At 34.8% G+C, this 18203-nt stretch overlaps 1 protein-coding gene across 1 annotated transcript; it reads left to right on the top strand.

Moving 5' to 3' along the window:
* Positions 1 to 4593: 4593 nt before the first annotated feature.
* On the top strand, positions 4594 to 10675 carry mpc2a (mitochondrial pyruvate carrier 2a). The gene is made up of 5 exons (XM_051118757.1): positions 4594 to 4980; positions 5718 to 5758; positions 7043 to 7127; positions 7532 to 7643; positions 9679 to 10675. Exons 1-5 carry the CDS (start codon positions 4833 to 4835, stop codon positions 9725 to 9727), a joined length of 435 nt encoding a protein of 144 aa, XP_050974714.1. The 5' UTR covers positions 4594 to 4832; the 3' UTR covers positions 9728 to 10675.
* The last annotated feature ends 7528 nt before the right edge of the window (positions 10676 to 18203 follow it).

Raw genomic sequence — 18203 nt, 5'->3', positions numbered from 1 at the left:
ATTGCACCAAAAGGCACTACACGCTAATGCATTCATAGCTAGCCTATATTTGCACTCTGTGTTCTCTTTTGCTAGTTACAGTTTAAGTAAGCGTCTATCTATATGACATCTGTTTATCTATCTCGTAAATGCTTTCATGCCAGTAATTACTACCAGGGATATTCCGGACTTTCCACAGAAAAATACACTTACATGTGACTTGTTGTTATAACACTTCCGCTTTTATTTATGCATGATATGTCACGTAATCTCTAAATCCATATCTCCATATTACAATGTACATTTTTACTATTGCGTTAGAGCTACTGAGTAATCTTATTTACGATGTAAATACAATCTTCAAACTCATCAACGACTTGCCTTGCCTTTTGGGGTTTCACAGTGAATCCGGTGGAAGGGCGGTGACTGTTCCTGGGAAATACAAACAGGAAGAGCCACGTCGTACTGTCACTGTGTTTTCTTATGAAGACAAACAGCGTCATGTAGACAAAACAAACGCAGCTGTGATACTTTTCGCAAGAACACAAGAGACGAATTAAGTTACATACTGTAAACGCATTCATACTGTACTTCCTTGCGTTTCCCCAGCACATAATAAGCAAATCGGAAGTCAAAATAAAAGTCTGTTTATGAATGAATCAGCACGAGCTGAAAAACATAATAATTTGGATATAGCTTTTTCCTGTTCAAAGTTTTGATGCTTATAATGCTTGTTGATTGAAGCGTAATGAAACTGATATTAATTGCCAACATTCTAAAGTGTACAAACATTCCCAGGGAAAACCTGAGAATGTTTAAACGTTAAACACCTGTAACACACAGCCTATGTGTGTATGTGTCAATCTTTGACATCAAATTTTTTAGTGTTTGTTTGCTTCATTAAAATGGTTTAGAAACATTCCATTTATCCATAAACTGTGGAATGTCAAATACAAAGAGTGTTGTTGTACCAGGCTTTACAAAAAAAAAAATCCCAGAGATTAGTTTTGATCCAGCAATTTTTTAACCCAACCTTCTGGGTAGTTTTATTCAACTCAACTAATGCTTAAAAATTACTATATTTTTTGCTTAAAATGAACCTGAATTGGAAATTAACATTTATTAATATGTTAAAAAGACATTTATTAATTAATTGAATAAATAATAAACATTTTTTTAAGTTAATTAATGCTCACTTTTTAATTATTGCTGATGCTTCTAGTAATTATGTGTCTGATTTTTAATTTTGGGTTCATTTTAAGACAGCCATATAGTAATTTTTAATTTTTGACCGCCCGGTCAAAACGACCCAATCGCTAAGATTGTAAGGTTGTTTTTAACCCAGCATTTTTTTTCTTACACTGATAGAAAACAAATTTATTTTACTTTCTGATTTATTTTGGATTTTGTGCATTATTTTATTTATTTATTTTTTGCGCTAACAGTACTAAAAATATTGTGTCCAAATTTTTTTTTATTTTAATTTCAAAGCAGATGTGAAACTACAACCTCTACTCTCATCTGCAGAAGAGTGGTTGTTGTGTATGATAGAGATTTAACCTATTTAACTCATTTCTAATTGGTTAAACTGATGGTGTTTCTAAATATAACTTTTTTTTTTATTATTAAATATTCTTATTAAATATCACTGAGAGATGTTTTTTATAATGTGTGCAGATTGTTTGTTGTAAAATTCTTTGTTTTTGATCTCTCATGACATCAGATATGATATAATTTGATAGTATAAATTTGATTGTGCTGGAGGCAGATCAAACTCACCATATTCTTTAATTATATGTTCTGTTGTTTTTTGAATTTTGGAAAATTCTAATTGTTCATCAGTTAAATTTTAAAACTTCTCAGATACCAGTTTGAAATTCCCCTTTCTTAATTTGTTATTCACTTTGAGGGTTAAGGTTAAGATGTGACAATCAAGATTCAGGAATGGGTACCACCCAACTGTGGCTTTGTTTTCCCCACACAGGAATTACATAAGTGTCAAAAATTACTGTAAAGGTACTGTCACTGTTTATTGACTGGTATCGAAAGAGAACTTCTCTCAAGGAATGAAACTACCAAGGAATGAAAATACCAAAGAATTACACACAAACAACCACCAACCACATGCCACGTGCAATCCATAAATGTGTGGATTATTCATTTTTACAGGTTATTGGTCTAGTTGTTTTTAGTGTGATAAGCTACTAGAGAAACTTTGTTTTTCATACCTGTGGCTGGTTGCACAGACTAGTCTTACAAGTTAGCAATTTATTTTATTTTTTTAAGGCTGGTTATCCTTTTTTAAATTTGGACATAAAAATGTATATTTGAATCCAAAAAAGACTTATTACCCCTTGCTTAATTACTAGTTGGTCAAACTAGTTCTTACACTGTCTTAACATAGAGGCTAGGTTCATGCAACTGGCCCCAGAGAATATCCAAAATATCATCTTATTGTTTCATGTATCCATATTCTGACCTGTCAAACAAATTCAGTGAGCACAGGACAAAATTATAAGGACAGGGTTCTGTTCCTAGAGTGTTTTCACCACACGTCATCAAGTGACCATATTGACGGCACTTAACGTAAATAATGCCACTGAACTGAATGAAACTCGCATATTTAGCTGATTATAGCTGCTGAAAATGCTCAGTCATTGGCATGATTTGGGCTGTACTAATCAGTCGGACCAGGAAAGACATCTGGAGTACTATAGACTGCCAAAAGTTATAACAAATCATGGAGAAGAGTGCGAAAAACTGTCTGAGGAACAAAAGACGTTTGTGGTTTGCCAAACTGAACCAGGATTTCCAGAGCAAAAATCTTTAAAACATTAGTGTTTGTTCTGATTATTTCTGGTAAGGTAGGTAAAATATTAGGCTAATATCTTAATTAATACTGCTCGTACACACCTTTACCACCTATTAACTTTAGTTTGTCAAAATATTATGCCCTTTCCTGCTTACTAAGTCCTTCTTTATATGATTTAGCAGCTTCCACGTGTTTTTCTGTCTTTTAGACAGCATAAATTAGCAGAACAACGTATTCAGTAGTACATTAACCGTGCAATCTATGCTGTTGTTTACATCCGAGTATCACCAGTATGGCCACACATCCAGGTAACTGATCAAATCGTGTAAGTGCAAACCCTGTATTCACTAAGCTGGAGATCTGACCCACACCCATGCCATATTTGGGGTAGTGTAATTGCAGTTAAATTATAGTTTTCGTTAGTAACTGTATAGTAAATGAGTTTCACTTTAAAAAAAAAAAAAAAGTGAATATAGCAGACACGCCCTTATGGAAATTAACCATGGTTTTACTACAAAAAAAAATAAAATGCATATGGTAATCAGTGCACCAAAAACACCATGGCTACACTTTTACTATAATAAAACCATGATTAATTTTCGTAAGGGCATGAACACACAGCGAGTGCAACTGATGCTAAAATGAGTGTCAAGTACACTGCCCTCCAAAAGTTTGGAAACACCCCTGGCAAAGTGTGGTTTTGGACGATATCAGCATAAATCCTTTTTTGGCACAAATACATTAAAGTAACTTGACATTATCATTGAAGACCAGCAATAATAATTTTCATTTTGATTACATAATAATGGCAATATATACATGTCAAAGTCAGACATGCCCCTTTGCCAGCTGTGATGCCTGGTTACTGGTTTAAACTTGGCTCAGGTTTTTAAAAGATTTTTGGGTCATCACACCTTAATAGCTTCAACAATTGATTGCCAATTAAGTTTAGAATACAATGGATTCAGGCCCAGATTATGCAGAGCTGTAATAGCTGCTGATGGTGGATATTTTGATGAATTGAAAATTGTATAAACCGTTTATGTAATAAAATTTGTTTTCGTAGTTTGTGTTGTCCTTTATCAGTGCAAAATTATCACAAATTAAAAAGGATTCACGCCAATATTGTCAAAACCCCACTTTTCTAGGGCGTTTCCAAAGTTTTGGAGGCCAGTGTACATAAATGTCATAAATACGCGTACTTGCATTGCTTTGACAGTTCTCTGTAGATCCCACCCTTTCGTACACCACGATTGGTCGATTATGTACAATGCTTGCACGCTATTGGTCAAACTACTTCTCAATCAATGCCTTTCAGCACCTATGAAAACAATAGAAAAACAAAGCCAAAACCCGGACACTTTAGATAATTTGGAATTCACGTCAAGGATATGTCCAGGAAAAAGAGGACGTGGCCATTTTATTTTATTTTATTATTTATTTTATTTTATTGAAATTGTATTAGCAATCAAGTAATATGTTCAACTAACAATACTGGAAATATAGCTAATTATATATATATATATATATATATATATATATATATATATATATATATATATATGTATAAAATAGATTGTATGCCATTTATTAATGGATTGTTTACAGACTTGAGCAAAAAAAAAAAAAAAAAGCTGGTTTGGCCGGGTAAACCGGGATTTTCTGCAGACGTCGATAGTGGTCCGATAGTGACATCTGCTGGACGGAAACTATTAGTACTTCATGGTGATGAGCATACTTGCTTTCATATTTCACCAGGCTGTTACCTATTAATAGATCATATGACCACATTTTCCCCGTAGAGGTCCAACGAGCCCATTTTAGAACAAATGTAGGCTGAGAGATTGGTCATTCATTCATGCATTCATTCATTCGCCCTTCAATCTCAAGTGCATCTCCTTGTTTGTGTTTCTAAAAGCTTGCTATCAACGAAGACGTGTCTTTGGTAGTGATGACACTGTGATAGGTCGTCTCGGAGGGAGGAGATAAGGTGCGCGCCGAATAACTTCCCATCGAGCGCGTGTTGTTGTCACGGCAGTAAATGAACATGAGCAGCAGCAGATTTTACTCACGACTGCAATCATGTCGTTTTTATTCCGGTGGTTTCAGAGCGACATATCATCGCACGTTGGATAGGATCGAGTTAATGCTGCCGCCTAAATTAAGACCTCTCTACAATCATCCTGCTGGTAAAGAAATTACTCTGCTCCTGTCTGAGGAAATACGTTACACTTGCAGTCGGTCAATGTCAAATATTGCAATATGTTATTGTTGTGCTGAAGCGTTTATATGATTAGGCCTATATATATATGATGCATTCGAATTCTCTTTTCTAGACTATCTCCACAATGTGATCCATGTTATTTTTCTCAGCCATACTGTGGCCCCAAAAATAATTTGGACACTAAGGCACGATTAAGTGCAGTTATTTTAAAGAAAAAGCACAAACACACCTTTAATGTAAAATTTTCACAGATACTGTTAAATAAATATAATAATTACTGATATTATCTTCATGCATCCACTAAAATTGCCATAGGACCAAAACGCTGTTAGTAATTTGTTTGCATATGCAGCTGGTTTAATATCTTTCAATATATGCATTGAAATTTGTACATTTTAAGTGTTTTGGACAGTTTGGATGAGCTAGTTTTATGTGCATCTGTAATATTTTGTTAAAAGGCCTCCATCATCACTGCCTAGATCTGGTGGAGACACTGTTATGTGCTGTTGAAGCTAAATTTTAATTTACTGTGTAAACATGTTGGACATTGCCGACTCTTAACTCTTAACACCTCCCGCTCTGAGTTAAAGATTATTTCATGAACTATAAAGTGTATTCAGATAATGTAAATTAATAAAAAAATGTGTTCTACACAGTAGCACTTGCCATGATTTCTCACAGAATCTTTTTTTTCCCCCTCAGGGCCTAAGACGGTGTTTTTCTGGGCGCCTGTTTTTAAATGGGTGAGATGAGTCTTGATTGTTGTATATTGTCACATTTTACCGTCTTCTGTTTTGACATGGGAGCCGTTTTGACCTCGGATGTTTGTTTTACTTGATTATAGAGAATGCTATGAAAATTACTAGTTACAGTAAGGAATAGCTCATCATTTACTCACCCCCATGCATTAAAAAACCCACTCTTTCTTCTGCGGAACATAAAAGTTGCAGAATGTCATTGCTTTTCTTATAGAGGGTTTGCACTTGCATCACAGTTTGGTTAGTTACCTGGATGCACGGCCATATTGGAGATATTTGGATGTAAACAACAGCACTGATTGCATGGTTAATCTACTACTGAATATGTTGTTCTGCTAATTTATGCTGTCTAAACCACAGAAAAACATGTGGAAGCTGCTAAATCATATAAAGAAGGACTTAGTAAGCAGGAAAGGGCATAATATTTTGACAAACTAAAGTTAATAGGTGGTAAAGATGTGTACGAGCAGTATTAATTAAGATATTAGCCTAATATTTTACCTACCTTACCAGAAATGATCAGAACAAACACTAATGTTTTAAAGATTTTTGCTCTGGAAATCCTGGTTCAGTTTGGATAACCATGAACGCCTTTTGTTCCTCAGACAGTTTTTTTGCACTGTTCTCCTTGATTTGTTTTAACTTTTGGCAGTCTATAGTAGTCCAAATGTTTTTCCCGGTCCAACCGATTAGTACAAACAAACAATAGTTGACTATTTTCAGCAGCAATTGTCAGCAAAATATGCGAGTTTCATTCAGTTCAGTGGCATTGTTTACATTTAGTGCCGCCAATATGGCCGATTGATGATGCATTGTGAAAACAAATCTTTTGTACTTTAGCTACTTAAATTTCAGTCTAGTTTTGACACAGAATAATCAAATTGCTTCAGAAGATTTGGAATGTGGTATAAAAATTTAATATACTACTTTTATGATGCTTTTTTATCCTCTTTTGAGCTTGGCAGACTTTGGTCTCCATGCAATTTCATTATATGGAAAAGTGCAACTCAAACATTCTGCTAAGCTTTTCTCCTTTTGTGTTCTGTGGAAGACAGAAACTCATACAGGTTTGAAAAGACATTATGATTGATTGATTTTTGGATGAACTATCCCTTAAAGCAAAACCACTGTTGCATTATGCAAATTGTTAGTTCATATTTTGCAATTTAAAATGTTGTAATGCTGCAGTGAGTGCAATCATATCATGGATTTACCTGCTGATCAAGGCCTTTGCACAAGCTCACCCTTGCTCTTTCTGTCCTCCTGCAGGGTTTAGTTGTGGCTGGATTCTCTGATATGACCAGGCCCCCAGAAAAGCTCAGTGTCTCTCAGTCCTGCGTCATTACAGCCACAGGTACTTGTTCAAGATGGAGCGATGGAGAGATGCTTGATGGAGTTTGGTCAAGATCTATCAACTCCACTAACTGTTGTCAGTGTCCTGTAGATGAGAATATCGCATCTAAAGCCTCATAGTAACCTGAGATTAGTGTGGCTGAAAATAGAATTTGAAACAAGTCCATGAAACTTAATATCTGAGCAGAAGATTCCATTTGACAGTCAAGAAAATAATACTCTCTTTTTTTTCTGAGACGGTAATCTTTTTACTTAGCATAACTGTTCAAAAATATCTCTAGATGCTAGATTCAGCAATTCACACATGATCTTGCCCTACATTTCTGCCTATGTAAGTCTCAGTATACCAAGGTTATATTTCAACACAGCATTGGTTCACTGCGGCTTTCTCTGGTTTCTTTCCAGGATTCATTTGGTCAAGGTACTGCTTGGTTATCATCCCTAAGAACTGGGCCTTGTTTGCTGTGAACTTCTTCCTGGGCATGTGTGGAAGCATCCAGCTCATGAGAATATGGAGGTTAGTCATTGCGAATTCTGTTCTAAGGTCAGCTTTGTTTAGTATCATCAGTCAATACGCAGAGGTGACGAGCTTAGTGGTGTAGGATTAAGTTTCAATGACTTTGAGTTCAATGGTTTAGAGTTCAACAAGATGGTAACAAAAAACTATGATAAAGCTGTTCGAGCAGACAGTATATTCTTAAAACAAAATAAATAAAATAAACAATTTTATTTATTTATTTTGGAATCAGATGTAACTGGCAGACAAAATCACAAATTATCTCATTTGGGGCAGCAACATCAAAAGCTACGGCATTTTTACTATCAGGCTACTAAAAAATAGTAGTTGAGCTACTACATATCTTTATTTAGATTTTTTAAAATACTTTTATGAAGTAGTTTGAATTAATTATTCACCAACACTGACAGTTAAACCTCAAATGACTTCTTGTTACATATTGTTTTCAGAGACTACGAAAACCCTTTTATCACACTTGCCTAAGGGCTATAGCGTATTTACTACTAACATTTTATATTTATTGTTGCCAGATATTGTGTATCAAAAGGGTGTTTCAGTTCAGTTTATTGGTTGATTCCATGTTATGAATTATACTTTTGCAGTTGCATTAAATATTTTTTATTTAAAATATTTTAAAAATGTATTTAAATTTAAACTAAATATTTAAAATAGTTTATTTGTTAGTTTAAAATTTTTTTTTATTTTATTGCTTTTTAAGTGTGTGAATTGCTCACAATTGCTTCAATTTTTCAATTCTGCAATGCACATAGTCCAGCGTAGAAGTGGGTAAAAATATAGATTTCTGAATTTTAATTGATTCTTAATTTTACGAAACGATCACTTCATGATCATTTTTGATGTTCTTCAGTCATTAAATTGGTTTTGAATAAATCCATCAAGTTTTTATGACAGCCACCATATAAATGTTTACATTTCAGAAAACATATTTGAGTAGAAATATAATTACATAATTGTAACTTTTTATCATAAAAAAACTTGAGTGTAATTTAAGTGTTTGTATACAAATCAGTAAATTTTAACCTTCAATATTGTAGTAATGTAGTATAAACTGACTCATTACAGTCAGTTGGTTACATTACAGCATTAGTTAAGAGATTTTTTTTTACTTGAAAATTTGCTGTACCCAATATGTATGTATTAAAAATAATCAATATTGAATTGAATCAGAAATTGAATTGAATCACAAGCTTGTGAATCGAATCGAATCAAATTGATTTTTTTTTCCTTGAAAAAAAATTATGTATTGTACCCAATATATATCCAAAATAATCAGTATTGAATTGAATCGAAATCGAATCAAATCACATCACAAACTTGATGAATCAGAATCAAAACGACTTGTGAAATTTGTGTCAAAACCCAACCATAATTCAGGGATGGGCAACTCTGGCCCTTAAGGTCCACTGTCCTTCAGAATTTAGCTCCATCCCTAGTCAAACACATCTGTGTGTAATTTTCTAAATTCAATCTAAATGCTGAAGACTTTGATTTTTCAGTTTTTACAGTTTTTCCAGGGATGGGAACTAAACTCTGCAGGACAATGGAATTGAGGGCCAGTGTTGGTTATGCCTGGCATAGTTACTTATGGTAAACCATGGCATATGACATCAATTGGTATTTGAAAACAATTTTATGTACGTACATAAACAGTTGAAATATTGGTTAGGGTTTCCACAAATGAGTAAGAAATATATGTATATATGAGCATAAATGCAGTTGGTGTAGATTGTGAAGGTGCCCTGTAATTGTTTTACATGAGTTTCATGGGAAAGGCTAAGTGGCTCTTGTACAGTATATCCACATCTAGCAAGTCCAGTGAAAGGTGAATTGAAGGTAATGGAGAGTTCAGCAGTTAAAGAGAGAGAGGCAGCAGAGAGGAGCATTTTGTTTTGTTGAGTTTACAATGGCTTATATATTTAACAGCAACCTGTAATGTTCCTTCAGCACCTGCAGTGCTTTGGCTAAACAATTATACATTTAAAAGGAGTGACGCACTTTGTGTTTGTGTGTTTAGGTACAACCAAGAACTCAAGCTGAAAGGAGAGGAAGTGCCACAGTCTTGAAGCCCCACTTATTCTGACGAGTGGAGCGGTGAAGTTTTGCTTTGTTACTCTAAAAGCAATGAATCTGCATTTTGCACACATCAGTCATGTTATATAGATCAAACAAATATGCTATGTCTGTGTAAAATAGAGATTTGTTTTTAAAAAACTTCACAATCGTTTTGAATTTTATCATGTGATATTGATTGTAATTTAGATATTCTTGATTGTATATTGTAGTGTGTGTTGTCTGATCCATAGTTTTAAGGGGTTCATATCATAAGAATGTAAAACATTTAATGGAGGTGTTATAGGTTATGTTGTTATAGGTGTTGCCTTATATTGTATAATATTGTTTTTTTGTGCCAGAACAGTCACAATTGAAATGCCGTTGAAACAACTATTGATGAAAAAAACTGTATATATTTTATGCCTTTAAGAAACTTTTCTTTGGCTTTACTCACTGCATTTGCTATTGCTGTATCTAATATAGATGTTTAGTTCCTACGTGATGCATGTTTTGCATCGCAGTGTGCTAAAATGTGCCACAAATATCGAATGTTAAGTATGAAATGTCATGGATATTTTTAGGGACTCTATGTATTTCTCATATTTTTCTAGTACATCAGGTTTTTTCTCAAAAGATTAAGGTGCAATTTGATTCCTTATGATATGACCCCTTTAAAATCTAACAGAAAATGAACAGTCTTTTGATAAAACATCCTCTTACACTGTATGCTAAATCGCTGTTGCATTTTTTTGCATTAGCGACTGAGATGAACAAATGCAGTGAGCAAAGGTCATTTGCTAGTCACATACAGGAATAGACAGACTTTGTCCTTTATGGACAGAACAGACACACAATGATAGAATGTTTTAAAGTGTATAGTTCTAGTGCTTTTGCGCATACAATAATACTGATGTATGTCAGTGTAGGCATTAATTAAAATAAAGTCAAAATAACATGGATTCACAGTAGAAAAGTCTGCTTTGTAATCACACATCATTGTATTTTGAGTCCGCAGTGCACTTTTCTCCGGAACTGCATTCATCCTACACTGGGTTTCAATAAAAACTTCAGGGTCATTAGGTAGCGTGCACTTCAAGACCCGTTCCACTGCTAAATCTGGAATCAAGGGTGTATGACAAACACATGCTCCGCTTTGTTTCCTTCTGCTAAATTAAACCCGCTAATCCCCTTTAAACCTGTTTTCTGTGTATCCTACACGCTGACTTTAAATAAAGCAGGGGAGGCATTGAATCATATGTCTGTCTCAAAACGTAGACGTCACACTTCACCTCTGCAGCCCACACTCTTGTCAGATGTGGACAGCACAGAATGGGAATTCTGTGTTCTTGTGCTTGCTGCATCCATAGCAGCAAATATTACAGCTGTATGAGTCATTTTATAAGATTTATGGGTAGCAGTTTGCAAGAATTTTTTATTTATTAACAGTTAACTACATTACACTGTGCATTATTCTTAAGTAAAGGAATAGTTCATCTAAAATTGACAAATTGAAGAAAATGAACTCACCCTCAGGTCATTCAAGATAGATGAGTTTGTTTCTTCAACAGAACAGATCTGGAGAAATTGAGCATTACATCATTTGCGCACCAATGGATTCTTTGCAGTGAATGGGTTCCGTCAAAATAAGCTAAAAGCAGCTCTCAAAAGCATAGACAGCTTTTTGTTTTATAACTTTCAGTACTAGAAGGCTGATGCAATACAAACATTGTTATACGTGAGTTAACAAGACTGTTAAATGCTATTTATAATAACAATGTGATTTTGTTTGCTAAATAGATCTGCTGATTTAGGATTTTATTATCTTGAGAGCTGAAATGAGTTGTGATGGTGCATTTGATTTTTTTATTCATTTATTTATTTATTGTAGCTGAGAACTGGATACAGAGAATGAAGGACACATGCTATGCAAAAAACTTTATATAGTTCGGACTTCGCACCGTCACCTGACTTGAATGACTCCTCTGTACTTAAATAGTTGGCAGTTGTAAGTGCAAATAATAAAGCAAACATTAAGAGAGAGAACAATTCTTCTGAAAGTCTCACTCTTCCATGCTGTTATAATGGGTCACATTTAATGAATAATTGCAAATGAAACTTTTTTAAAATTTATTTATAAAATTATTTTATTTTTTTTATTTATTTTTACTATATGTAGGCATGCACAAGGCTTGAAGGGTACAGACGGTCAGATTATCACGCACAAAGTTTTTTTAATTTTTTTTTTTTTAGTACAGGACATTACATAGCTATTATTTGCTACTTCTTTATTTCAAATATAACACTTTAAAATTCTGTTCTTAATTAAGGTCTTTATCTTGTTTCTCAGTAAAATATTTTAACCCTTGCTTGCCGTTAACTTTTATGAAATTTAAATTGTATTCAAATATATTATTTGCAGTATAAACGGCAAAAAATGATTTTTTTAGCTAACTGGAGCAGACAGTAAAGTTTAATGCCATAAAGGTCATGTTTATTCTAATGAACACGTGTTTTTTTTTTGTTTTTTTTAAATGTGTGCACCACGTGCTTTATAGATTGCTTTATAGAGCGCAATGGCAGGTGTCCAAAAGTTAAAATCCCATTGTCATTGTGATGTCACCTTCATTTTTACATAAAATTTACTAGCTGAACTCGAGCTGAAGAACTATACCACCCACTAGCTGGCGAAACCGGAATTGACCTACAACTCCCATAATGCATTCTCAATGATATAATGGCGTTCCTACGCTTTCAAACAACATTTGAATAACACAGCTGCTTATAGTCAATAACTTCTAGTAAGTATACACCTTATTTTTCCCATAAGAGTGGGTGCAGCCATTTATACATTTTTTGTGTCTGGCTTCCGGTCTCATCCACTTCCAGCTATTTTTAGCTGCTCAAAAAGTTTGTTTTGCTGCTTGATATTGCAAACTGGTGTGTCTTACCATATTATTTTATTGTATTATCTTAGTTATGAAAACACTGGTTTGTAGTGCAAACTGTTTTACTGCACTTTGATATTCTTCTCATTATTTCCCTATGGTGGATTATGAACCAGACGTCTAACACATTACCAGAAAACAGCTTACTTCCGCATTGAAAAATAAGGTGGATAGATTTATATTGTAAGGACATTTATGTATTACTTGTTATTAATAATGCTTAATAGAATTAGTAAGCATAATTTAGCCTTGAGCTTTGCCTATTTAGCCTAATAAATTGAATAAAATAACAGAAATGTATCCACCTTATTTTTCCTGTAAGAGTGGGTGTAGCCATTTGTAAATTTAATGGGTCTGGCTTCTGGTCTCATTCGCTTCCAGCTATTGTAGCTTTACAAAAACAGCTTGTTTTGCTGCCTGATATTGCAAACTGGTATGTCTTTGTAGTGTATTATCTTAATTATGAACACACTGGTTTGTAGTACAAACAGTTTTCCCGTTTACTGCACTTTGTTAGGCTATGCTTCTCCTGATGAAGCGGAAGTCTAACACATTCACAGAAAACAGCTTACTTTGCTGAAAAATAAGGTGGATAAAAAAATAATGAAAACTATTTTAACTCTTTGCTGAACAAATTTTGTAATGCCTACAAAGAAAAAAAAAAAGGAAAATATACTGAAATCTTGGAGATTTGAAGAAGTAATAGAGGGTTTGCACTTACGTCACGGTTTGGTCAATTACCAGGATTCATAGTGGAGATAATCAGGTGTAAACAACAGCATGAATTGCATGGTTAATGTACTGCTAAATACGTTGTTCTGCTAATTTATGCTGTCTAAACCATGGAAAAATAGTGTGGAACCTTTTAAATCATATAGAGAAGGATTTAGTGAGCAGGAAAGGGTGCAATAGTTTGACAAATAAAGTTAATAGGTGGTAAAGATATATACAGGCCGAATTAATTAAGATATTAGCCTGATATTTCACCTACCTGACCGAAAATGATAAGAACAAACACAAATGTTGTTAAGATTCTTGCCCTGGAAATCCTGGTTCAGTTTGGCCTCAGTTTTTTGCACTCTTCTCCTTGATTTGTTATAACTTTTGGCAGTCTATAGTACTCCAAATGTTTTTCCCGGTCTGACCAGTTAGTACAGCCCAAAACTGACAATAACAGTTGTCATTGACATCACAATAATTAATCAATTTCAGCAGCAATAATCAGGGAGTTTTGTTCGTTTTGTTCATATTAAAATCCCTCAGGTAATGTATTAAAAATTCACACATACTTTAGTTTGTGTACTACATGTAATAGTATTGTACTTTAGAAATGATATATGATGTATTTTATCTGTAACTTAGCCCAAGGCAGTTTATAAGTGGTCAGTCACTTGTCCTCTATTGTCAATTTTACATGAGAGGTCGAACAATTAAATTCTCTCCAGTTCAGCTTATTGTTGCCTTGGTAACATGACCAACCCATAATCTCTTGCTTTCAAGGTCAAGCCTTAAATTGCTGCAGTGGCAGTTCCAATTCATCTCAGTGACATTTGACACTCTCTCTGTTCCATTCTGTCTTTTTTTCCACGTTGATGCATTAGAGACAAAGAAAGCCAAATCTTTCTCAGCACATTTGAAATATAAGTTGGTGTACGCATAGTATTCTGCCATGTTAATATGCTGAAGTCACAGCTGACTGGCTCCAAAAATAGCATGGCAATCTGTTCTCACAAACATTGTGCATGCAAAAATGTGTGTGTGCTGCCACCATAAGGTAGACCTGCTTCTCCCACCTGGTTTCCCCATCCTTATTTTTTCTATGTTGTAGCTATGGGTCGTGCACGTGTTTGCACGTGTGAGTTTGGCGGGGGTGCGAGGAGGATGCTGCATGAGACAGAAAGAGCAATAGAGAGCGCTGTTCTCTGAGGACGAATGCAGACACAGCGATTAATGCAGTGTGAAGGACACTAGGTCTCACAGCAGTAAAGACAGGAGACCCGAGGAACCTGCGCTAATATGTTCTAACTCAAAATGCAGACATATCTGTAAAATAAGAACAGGTGTGAATGAGAAGTAACAGAAACAGGGAGCCATATGCTTGATATGAATAAATTAGCTTACCCTTGTCCATGTCACTAGAGACAAGGGCTTATGTGAACTTAATTATTTTGGGATTATGTTATGACTCATGCAAATTTAACTTGATTTTAAAATCCCTGGATGGCATCATCCCCCTGTGCTCTTTAAAGGGACAGATCACATAAAAATGAAAATTCAGTTATCATTCAGTCAAGATCATGTTGTTCCAAACCTTGCGTGCAGAATATCCAAGCTGTTTTTTTTTTCTTTAAAATGATGCTTAAAAATATGTTTTTTTTTTCATTCAGCAGCAGAAAAGGAGTCATAACGGTTTGGAATGAAACGAGGGTGAGTAAATGATGACAGAACTTTTATTTTCAGGTGATCTGTCCCTTTAATATAGAAGATGCTGGAAGATATTGTCGTGCACAAGTTTATCTCTATGTCACTGTGAGGAACTAAAGTGTTTCTCTATTGTAGTGGTTTTAAGTACCCACGTAATTGTCCTGAAGAGGAAGGACAGGTCTGTTTTGTCATGGTGATTTGAAAGCTGTTGTAAACATACGTGTTTTGTCAATCCATTGTTTAAAAATGTTCCAGAGCACACACTTTGTAAAATTAAGAGCTGCACTGAGGAAAAAGTAAGCACTGTAATGTTAAATGCTAAATATAAATTTGCACATGTTGGGGTTTTTGTGCACACTGTAGCCTTACATGACCCTGCACATAATACACCACTGGAGGGCGCTCACAAACTTATTCCCCTGCAGGTTGAGGTGAAAGGAAAAGGTGAGTTCCCGGATGATACAGGCTGTCTGAAATCACACTTCCTAATGAAGTACCACAAAGTCATTATGTAAACAAATTTAAGATATATTTAATGACTAAAATGCTTATTTTAACTATTAAAAATCGAATCATTAGTAAATTGTAAATTTTTTAATTAAATAACTAAAGTGTAGGACTAAAACTTAATTTATTCAATGAACATATAGGCAGCAAATGATACGTTCTGCCTTTGAACTATGAATAGGCAAATTCATCTTAATATGCAATCATAGGTGGAACAGTTAGGACCACTATGGTTAAAGATGTTTGACAATTACAGATTTAATTGGCTGTATGAATCTGCTCTGGGCAAAAACTTCCTGCCCATTCATGCAATTTAGCATAAGAGCAGGAAGAACACTGATAACCCCCTTAGGTTAAACAGAACAGAACCAAATGTAGCAGATAGGCTATCATTAATGTTCCTACTGACACTTTAATGTAACAACATAATTCAAGATAAAGGGCTCTGATTCAATACGGAATATCAAAAGGCCATCCTGCACTCAAAAAAAAAATAAAAATAAAATAAATAATAAAAAATGCTGAGTGAAATATGGACAAACCCGGCAATTTGGTTGTTTTGACCCAGTGGTTGCGTTAAATGTTTAACCCAGCCTTCTGGGTAGTTTTTATTTAGATCTGAGGGGAACTGACTATCTTTGTGTGTTTTGAAAAGTTTTCATTAGGAAACATTTTGATTATGAAAAGTTTTTGATTATGATTTGATTATGAAAAGTTTTGATTAGGGCTGTAGCTATCGATTGTTTTAGTAATCGAGTATTCTACTAATTATTCAATTGAGTAATCGGATAAGAAGTCATTTTTCTTTATTAAGGAGCAATACTAAATATACAAGAGAAAATAAGATTTTTTAAAAGTTTTTTTTTAAATTAACAACTAATTAGTTTCCTTTTTAGAAAAATTAACACACACACACGTTTGTTTTTGTGAATTGTGGGGACTTTCCATAGACTTCTATAGTTTTTATATTGACCAAACGATATTGTCTATCCCCTAACCCAACCCTAACCCTAAACCTACCCCTTTTCTGTAAGGGGTAGGTTTAGGGTTTGTTTGTTTGTTTGCATCGTTACACTTTCAGATAAACATCATTTACTATTTTTAACATTATTATTATTATTATTAACATTGTGGGGACCACAGGCCAAAAATTTCAGGTTTTACTATCCTTGTGGGGACATTTGTAGCAAAAAACCCCACAATTGTCCCCACAATGTAGCAAAAACAAGTGTACACACACACACACACACACACATACATATATATATATATATATATACATATATATATATATAGGTAAACATTATGACCTAAAACAAAGACATAAATCAAGAAATTGAGGCATTTAGATGTAGGCCTATTTACCCACTATTTAATTCAGACATGAATGCATTTAACTTGCAGTTACAAATGCATAAATAATATTTTGTTATTTTAAACAAAACACTGTATACTGATACTTACATGTATTTTTAAAATGAAGATACTTTAAATGTGAAATCAATGCTGCCAATAGGTGGCAGCAAGTCACTGTTCAGTAAGTGAGTCATTGCGATTGAACTGAATCATTTAACGGGTGATTCATTCAAGGTGGAGCAAAAACAGGCAACATGCTGTCTGAAATGTAAGTCTCTTAATATTAACTTGTTTATTGATGAACTGTTGCATAAAACCAGTATCACATTTGTTTTCATGCTGAGGCACTCTTCGTTTGATATTGACTAACTTTTTGTGTGTCACAGAGAGAGAATGAGACAATAAATAGCACTTAGTCTTTCACAAAACATAGCTAACTTAGGGACATCATAACTAACCACCATTAATTTACGGTCTTAAATATGCCCTCACCCAATTGCTACACAAAACTAGCCCAATCGCGTTTTAGGAGGTAAAACGTTTAGGCTTTTGGGCGAAGCATCACTATTATTATCTCACATACTTATTATTATTCTTCTTCTTATTTTTCTTCCGTGCAAATTTCGGCGCGTAACTCGTCCCGCAGTTTTTGTCACAGACCCATGAAACGGGCGTCAAATCGTGCGGCCTATTCGGGAATGGTGTGCTATGACTTTTATAAGCGATCGGGGGTACGATGATCGCACACGGGGCGAAAAATCAGCCGAAAAATCCCATAGACAATGCATTACGGCCAACTTTGAGGGGTCGTAGCGCCGAGCGAGAATTTCGTAGAAACATGCGATTCACCACATTTGGAGAGGCTGGCAGGCTGTGCGAGAACATACCTCGCAATGGGGTATAAGTTGTACCCCTGGGGCGCAAGAGCCCCCCAAAGTGGCCCCATTGACATACTATGGGGAGGGACGGCCCATTAAAAAGCATGTTTTTTTCCTACTATGGTAATTTACATAGGAATTTTGCATTGAACATAACTCTGGTTTACAGTGTCATAGAAACTTGGGGGAGGGCTCATTTAACTCAGCCAACTAATCAGACTCTCAGGATCACCAATAAGCTTTCAAGCCACGCCCTAGCAACCGTTTAGAGCACCCTAGCAACAGATCCCATAGACCACCATTATAAAAGGCCAGGTGGATATCTTTGGATCACAGTGTCATAGAGACATGGGGGTGGGCTCATTTGATTCGGGGCA

This window comes from Labeo rohita, chromosome 1 (assembly GCF_022985175.1).
Source record: "Labeo rohita strain BAU-BD-2019 chromosome 1, IGBB_LRoh.1.0, whole genome shotgun sequence".
Classification (NCBI taxonomy): domain Eukaryota; kingdom Metazoa; phylum Chordata; class Actinopteri; order Cypriniformes; family Cyprinidae; genus Labeo; species Labeo rohita.
Note: the sequence above shows the minus strand (reverse complement) of the source record. Positions and strands in the feature narration are given on the sequence as shown.

Bases quoted from the DNA above. Each gene is read 5' to 3' on its own strand.
- mpc2a (XM_051118757.1), top strand. From the start codon at position 4,833: ATGAACATGAGCAGCAGCAGATTTTACTCACGACTGCAATCATGTCGT. The intron at 4,981-5,717 runs GTAAAGAAATTA...TTTCCCCCTCAG, and splicing joins TCTCTACAATCATCCTGCTG to GGCCTAAGACGGTGTTTTTC. The intron at 5,759-7,042 runs GTGAGATGAGTC...GTCCTCCTGCAG, and splicing joins GGGCGCCTGTTTTTAAATGG to GGTTTAGTTGTGGCTGGATT.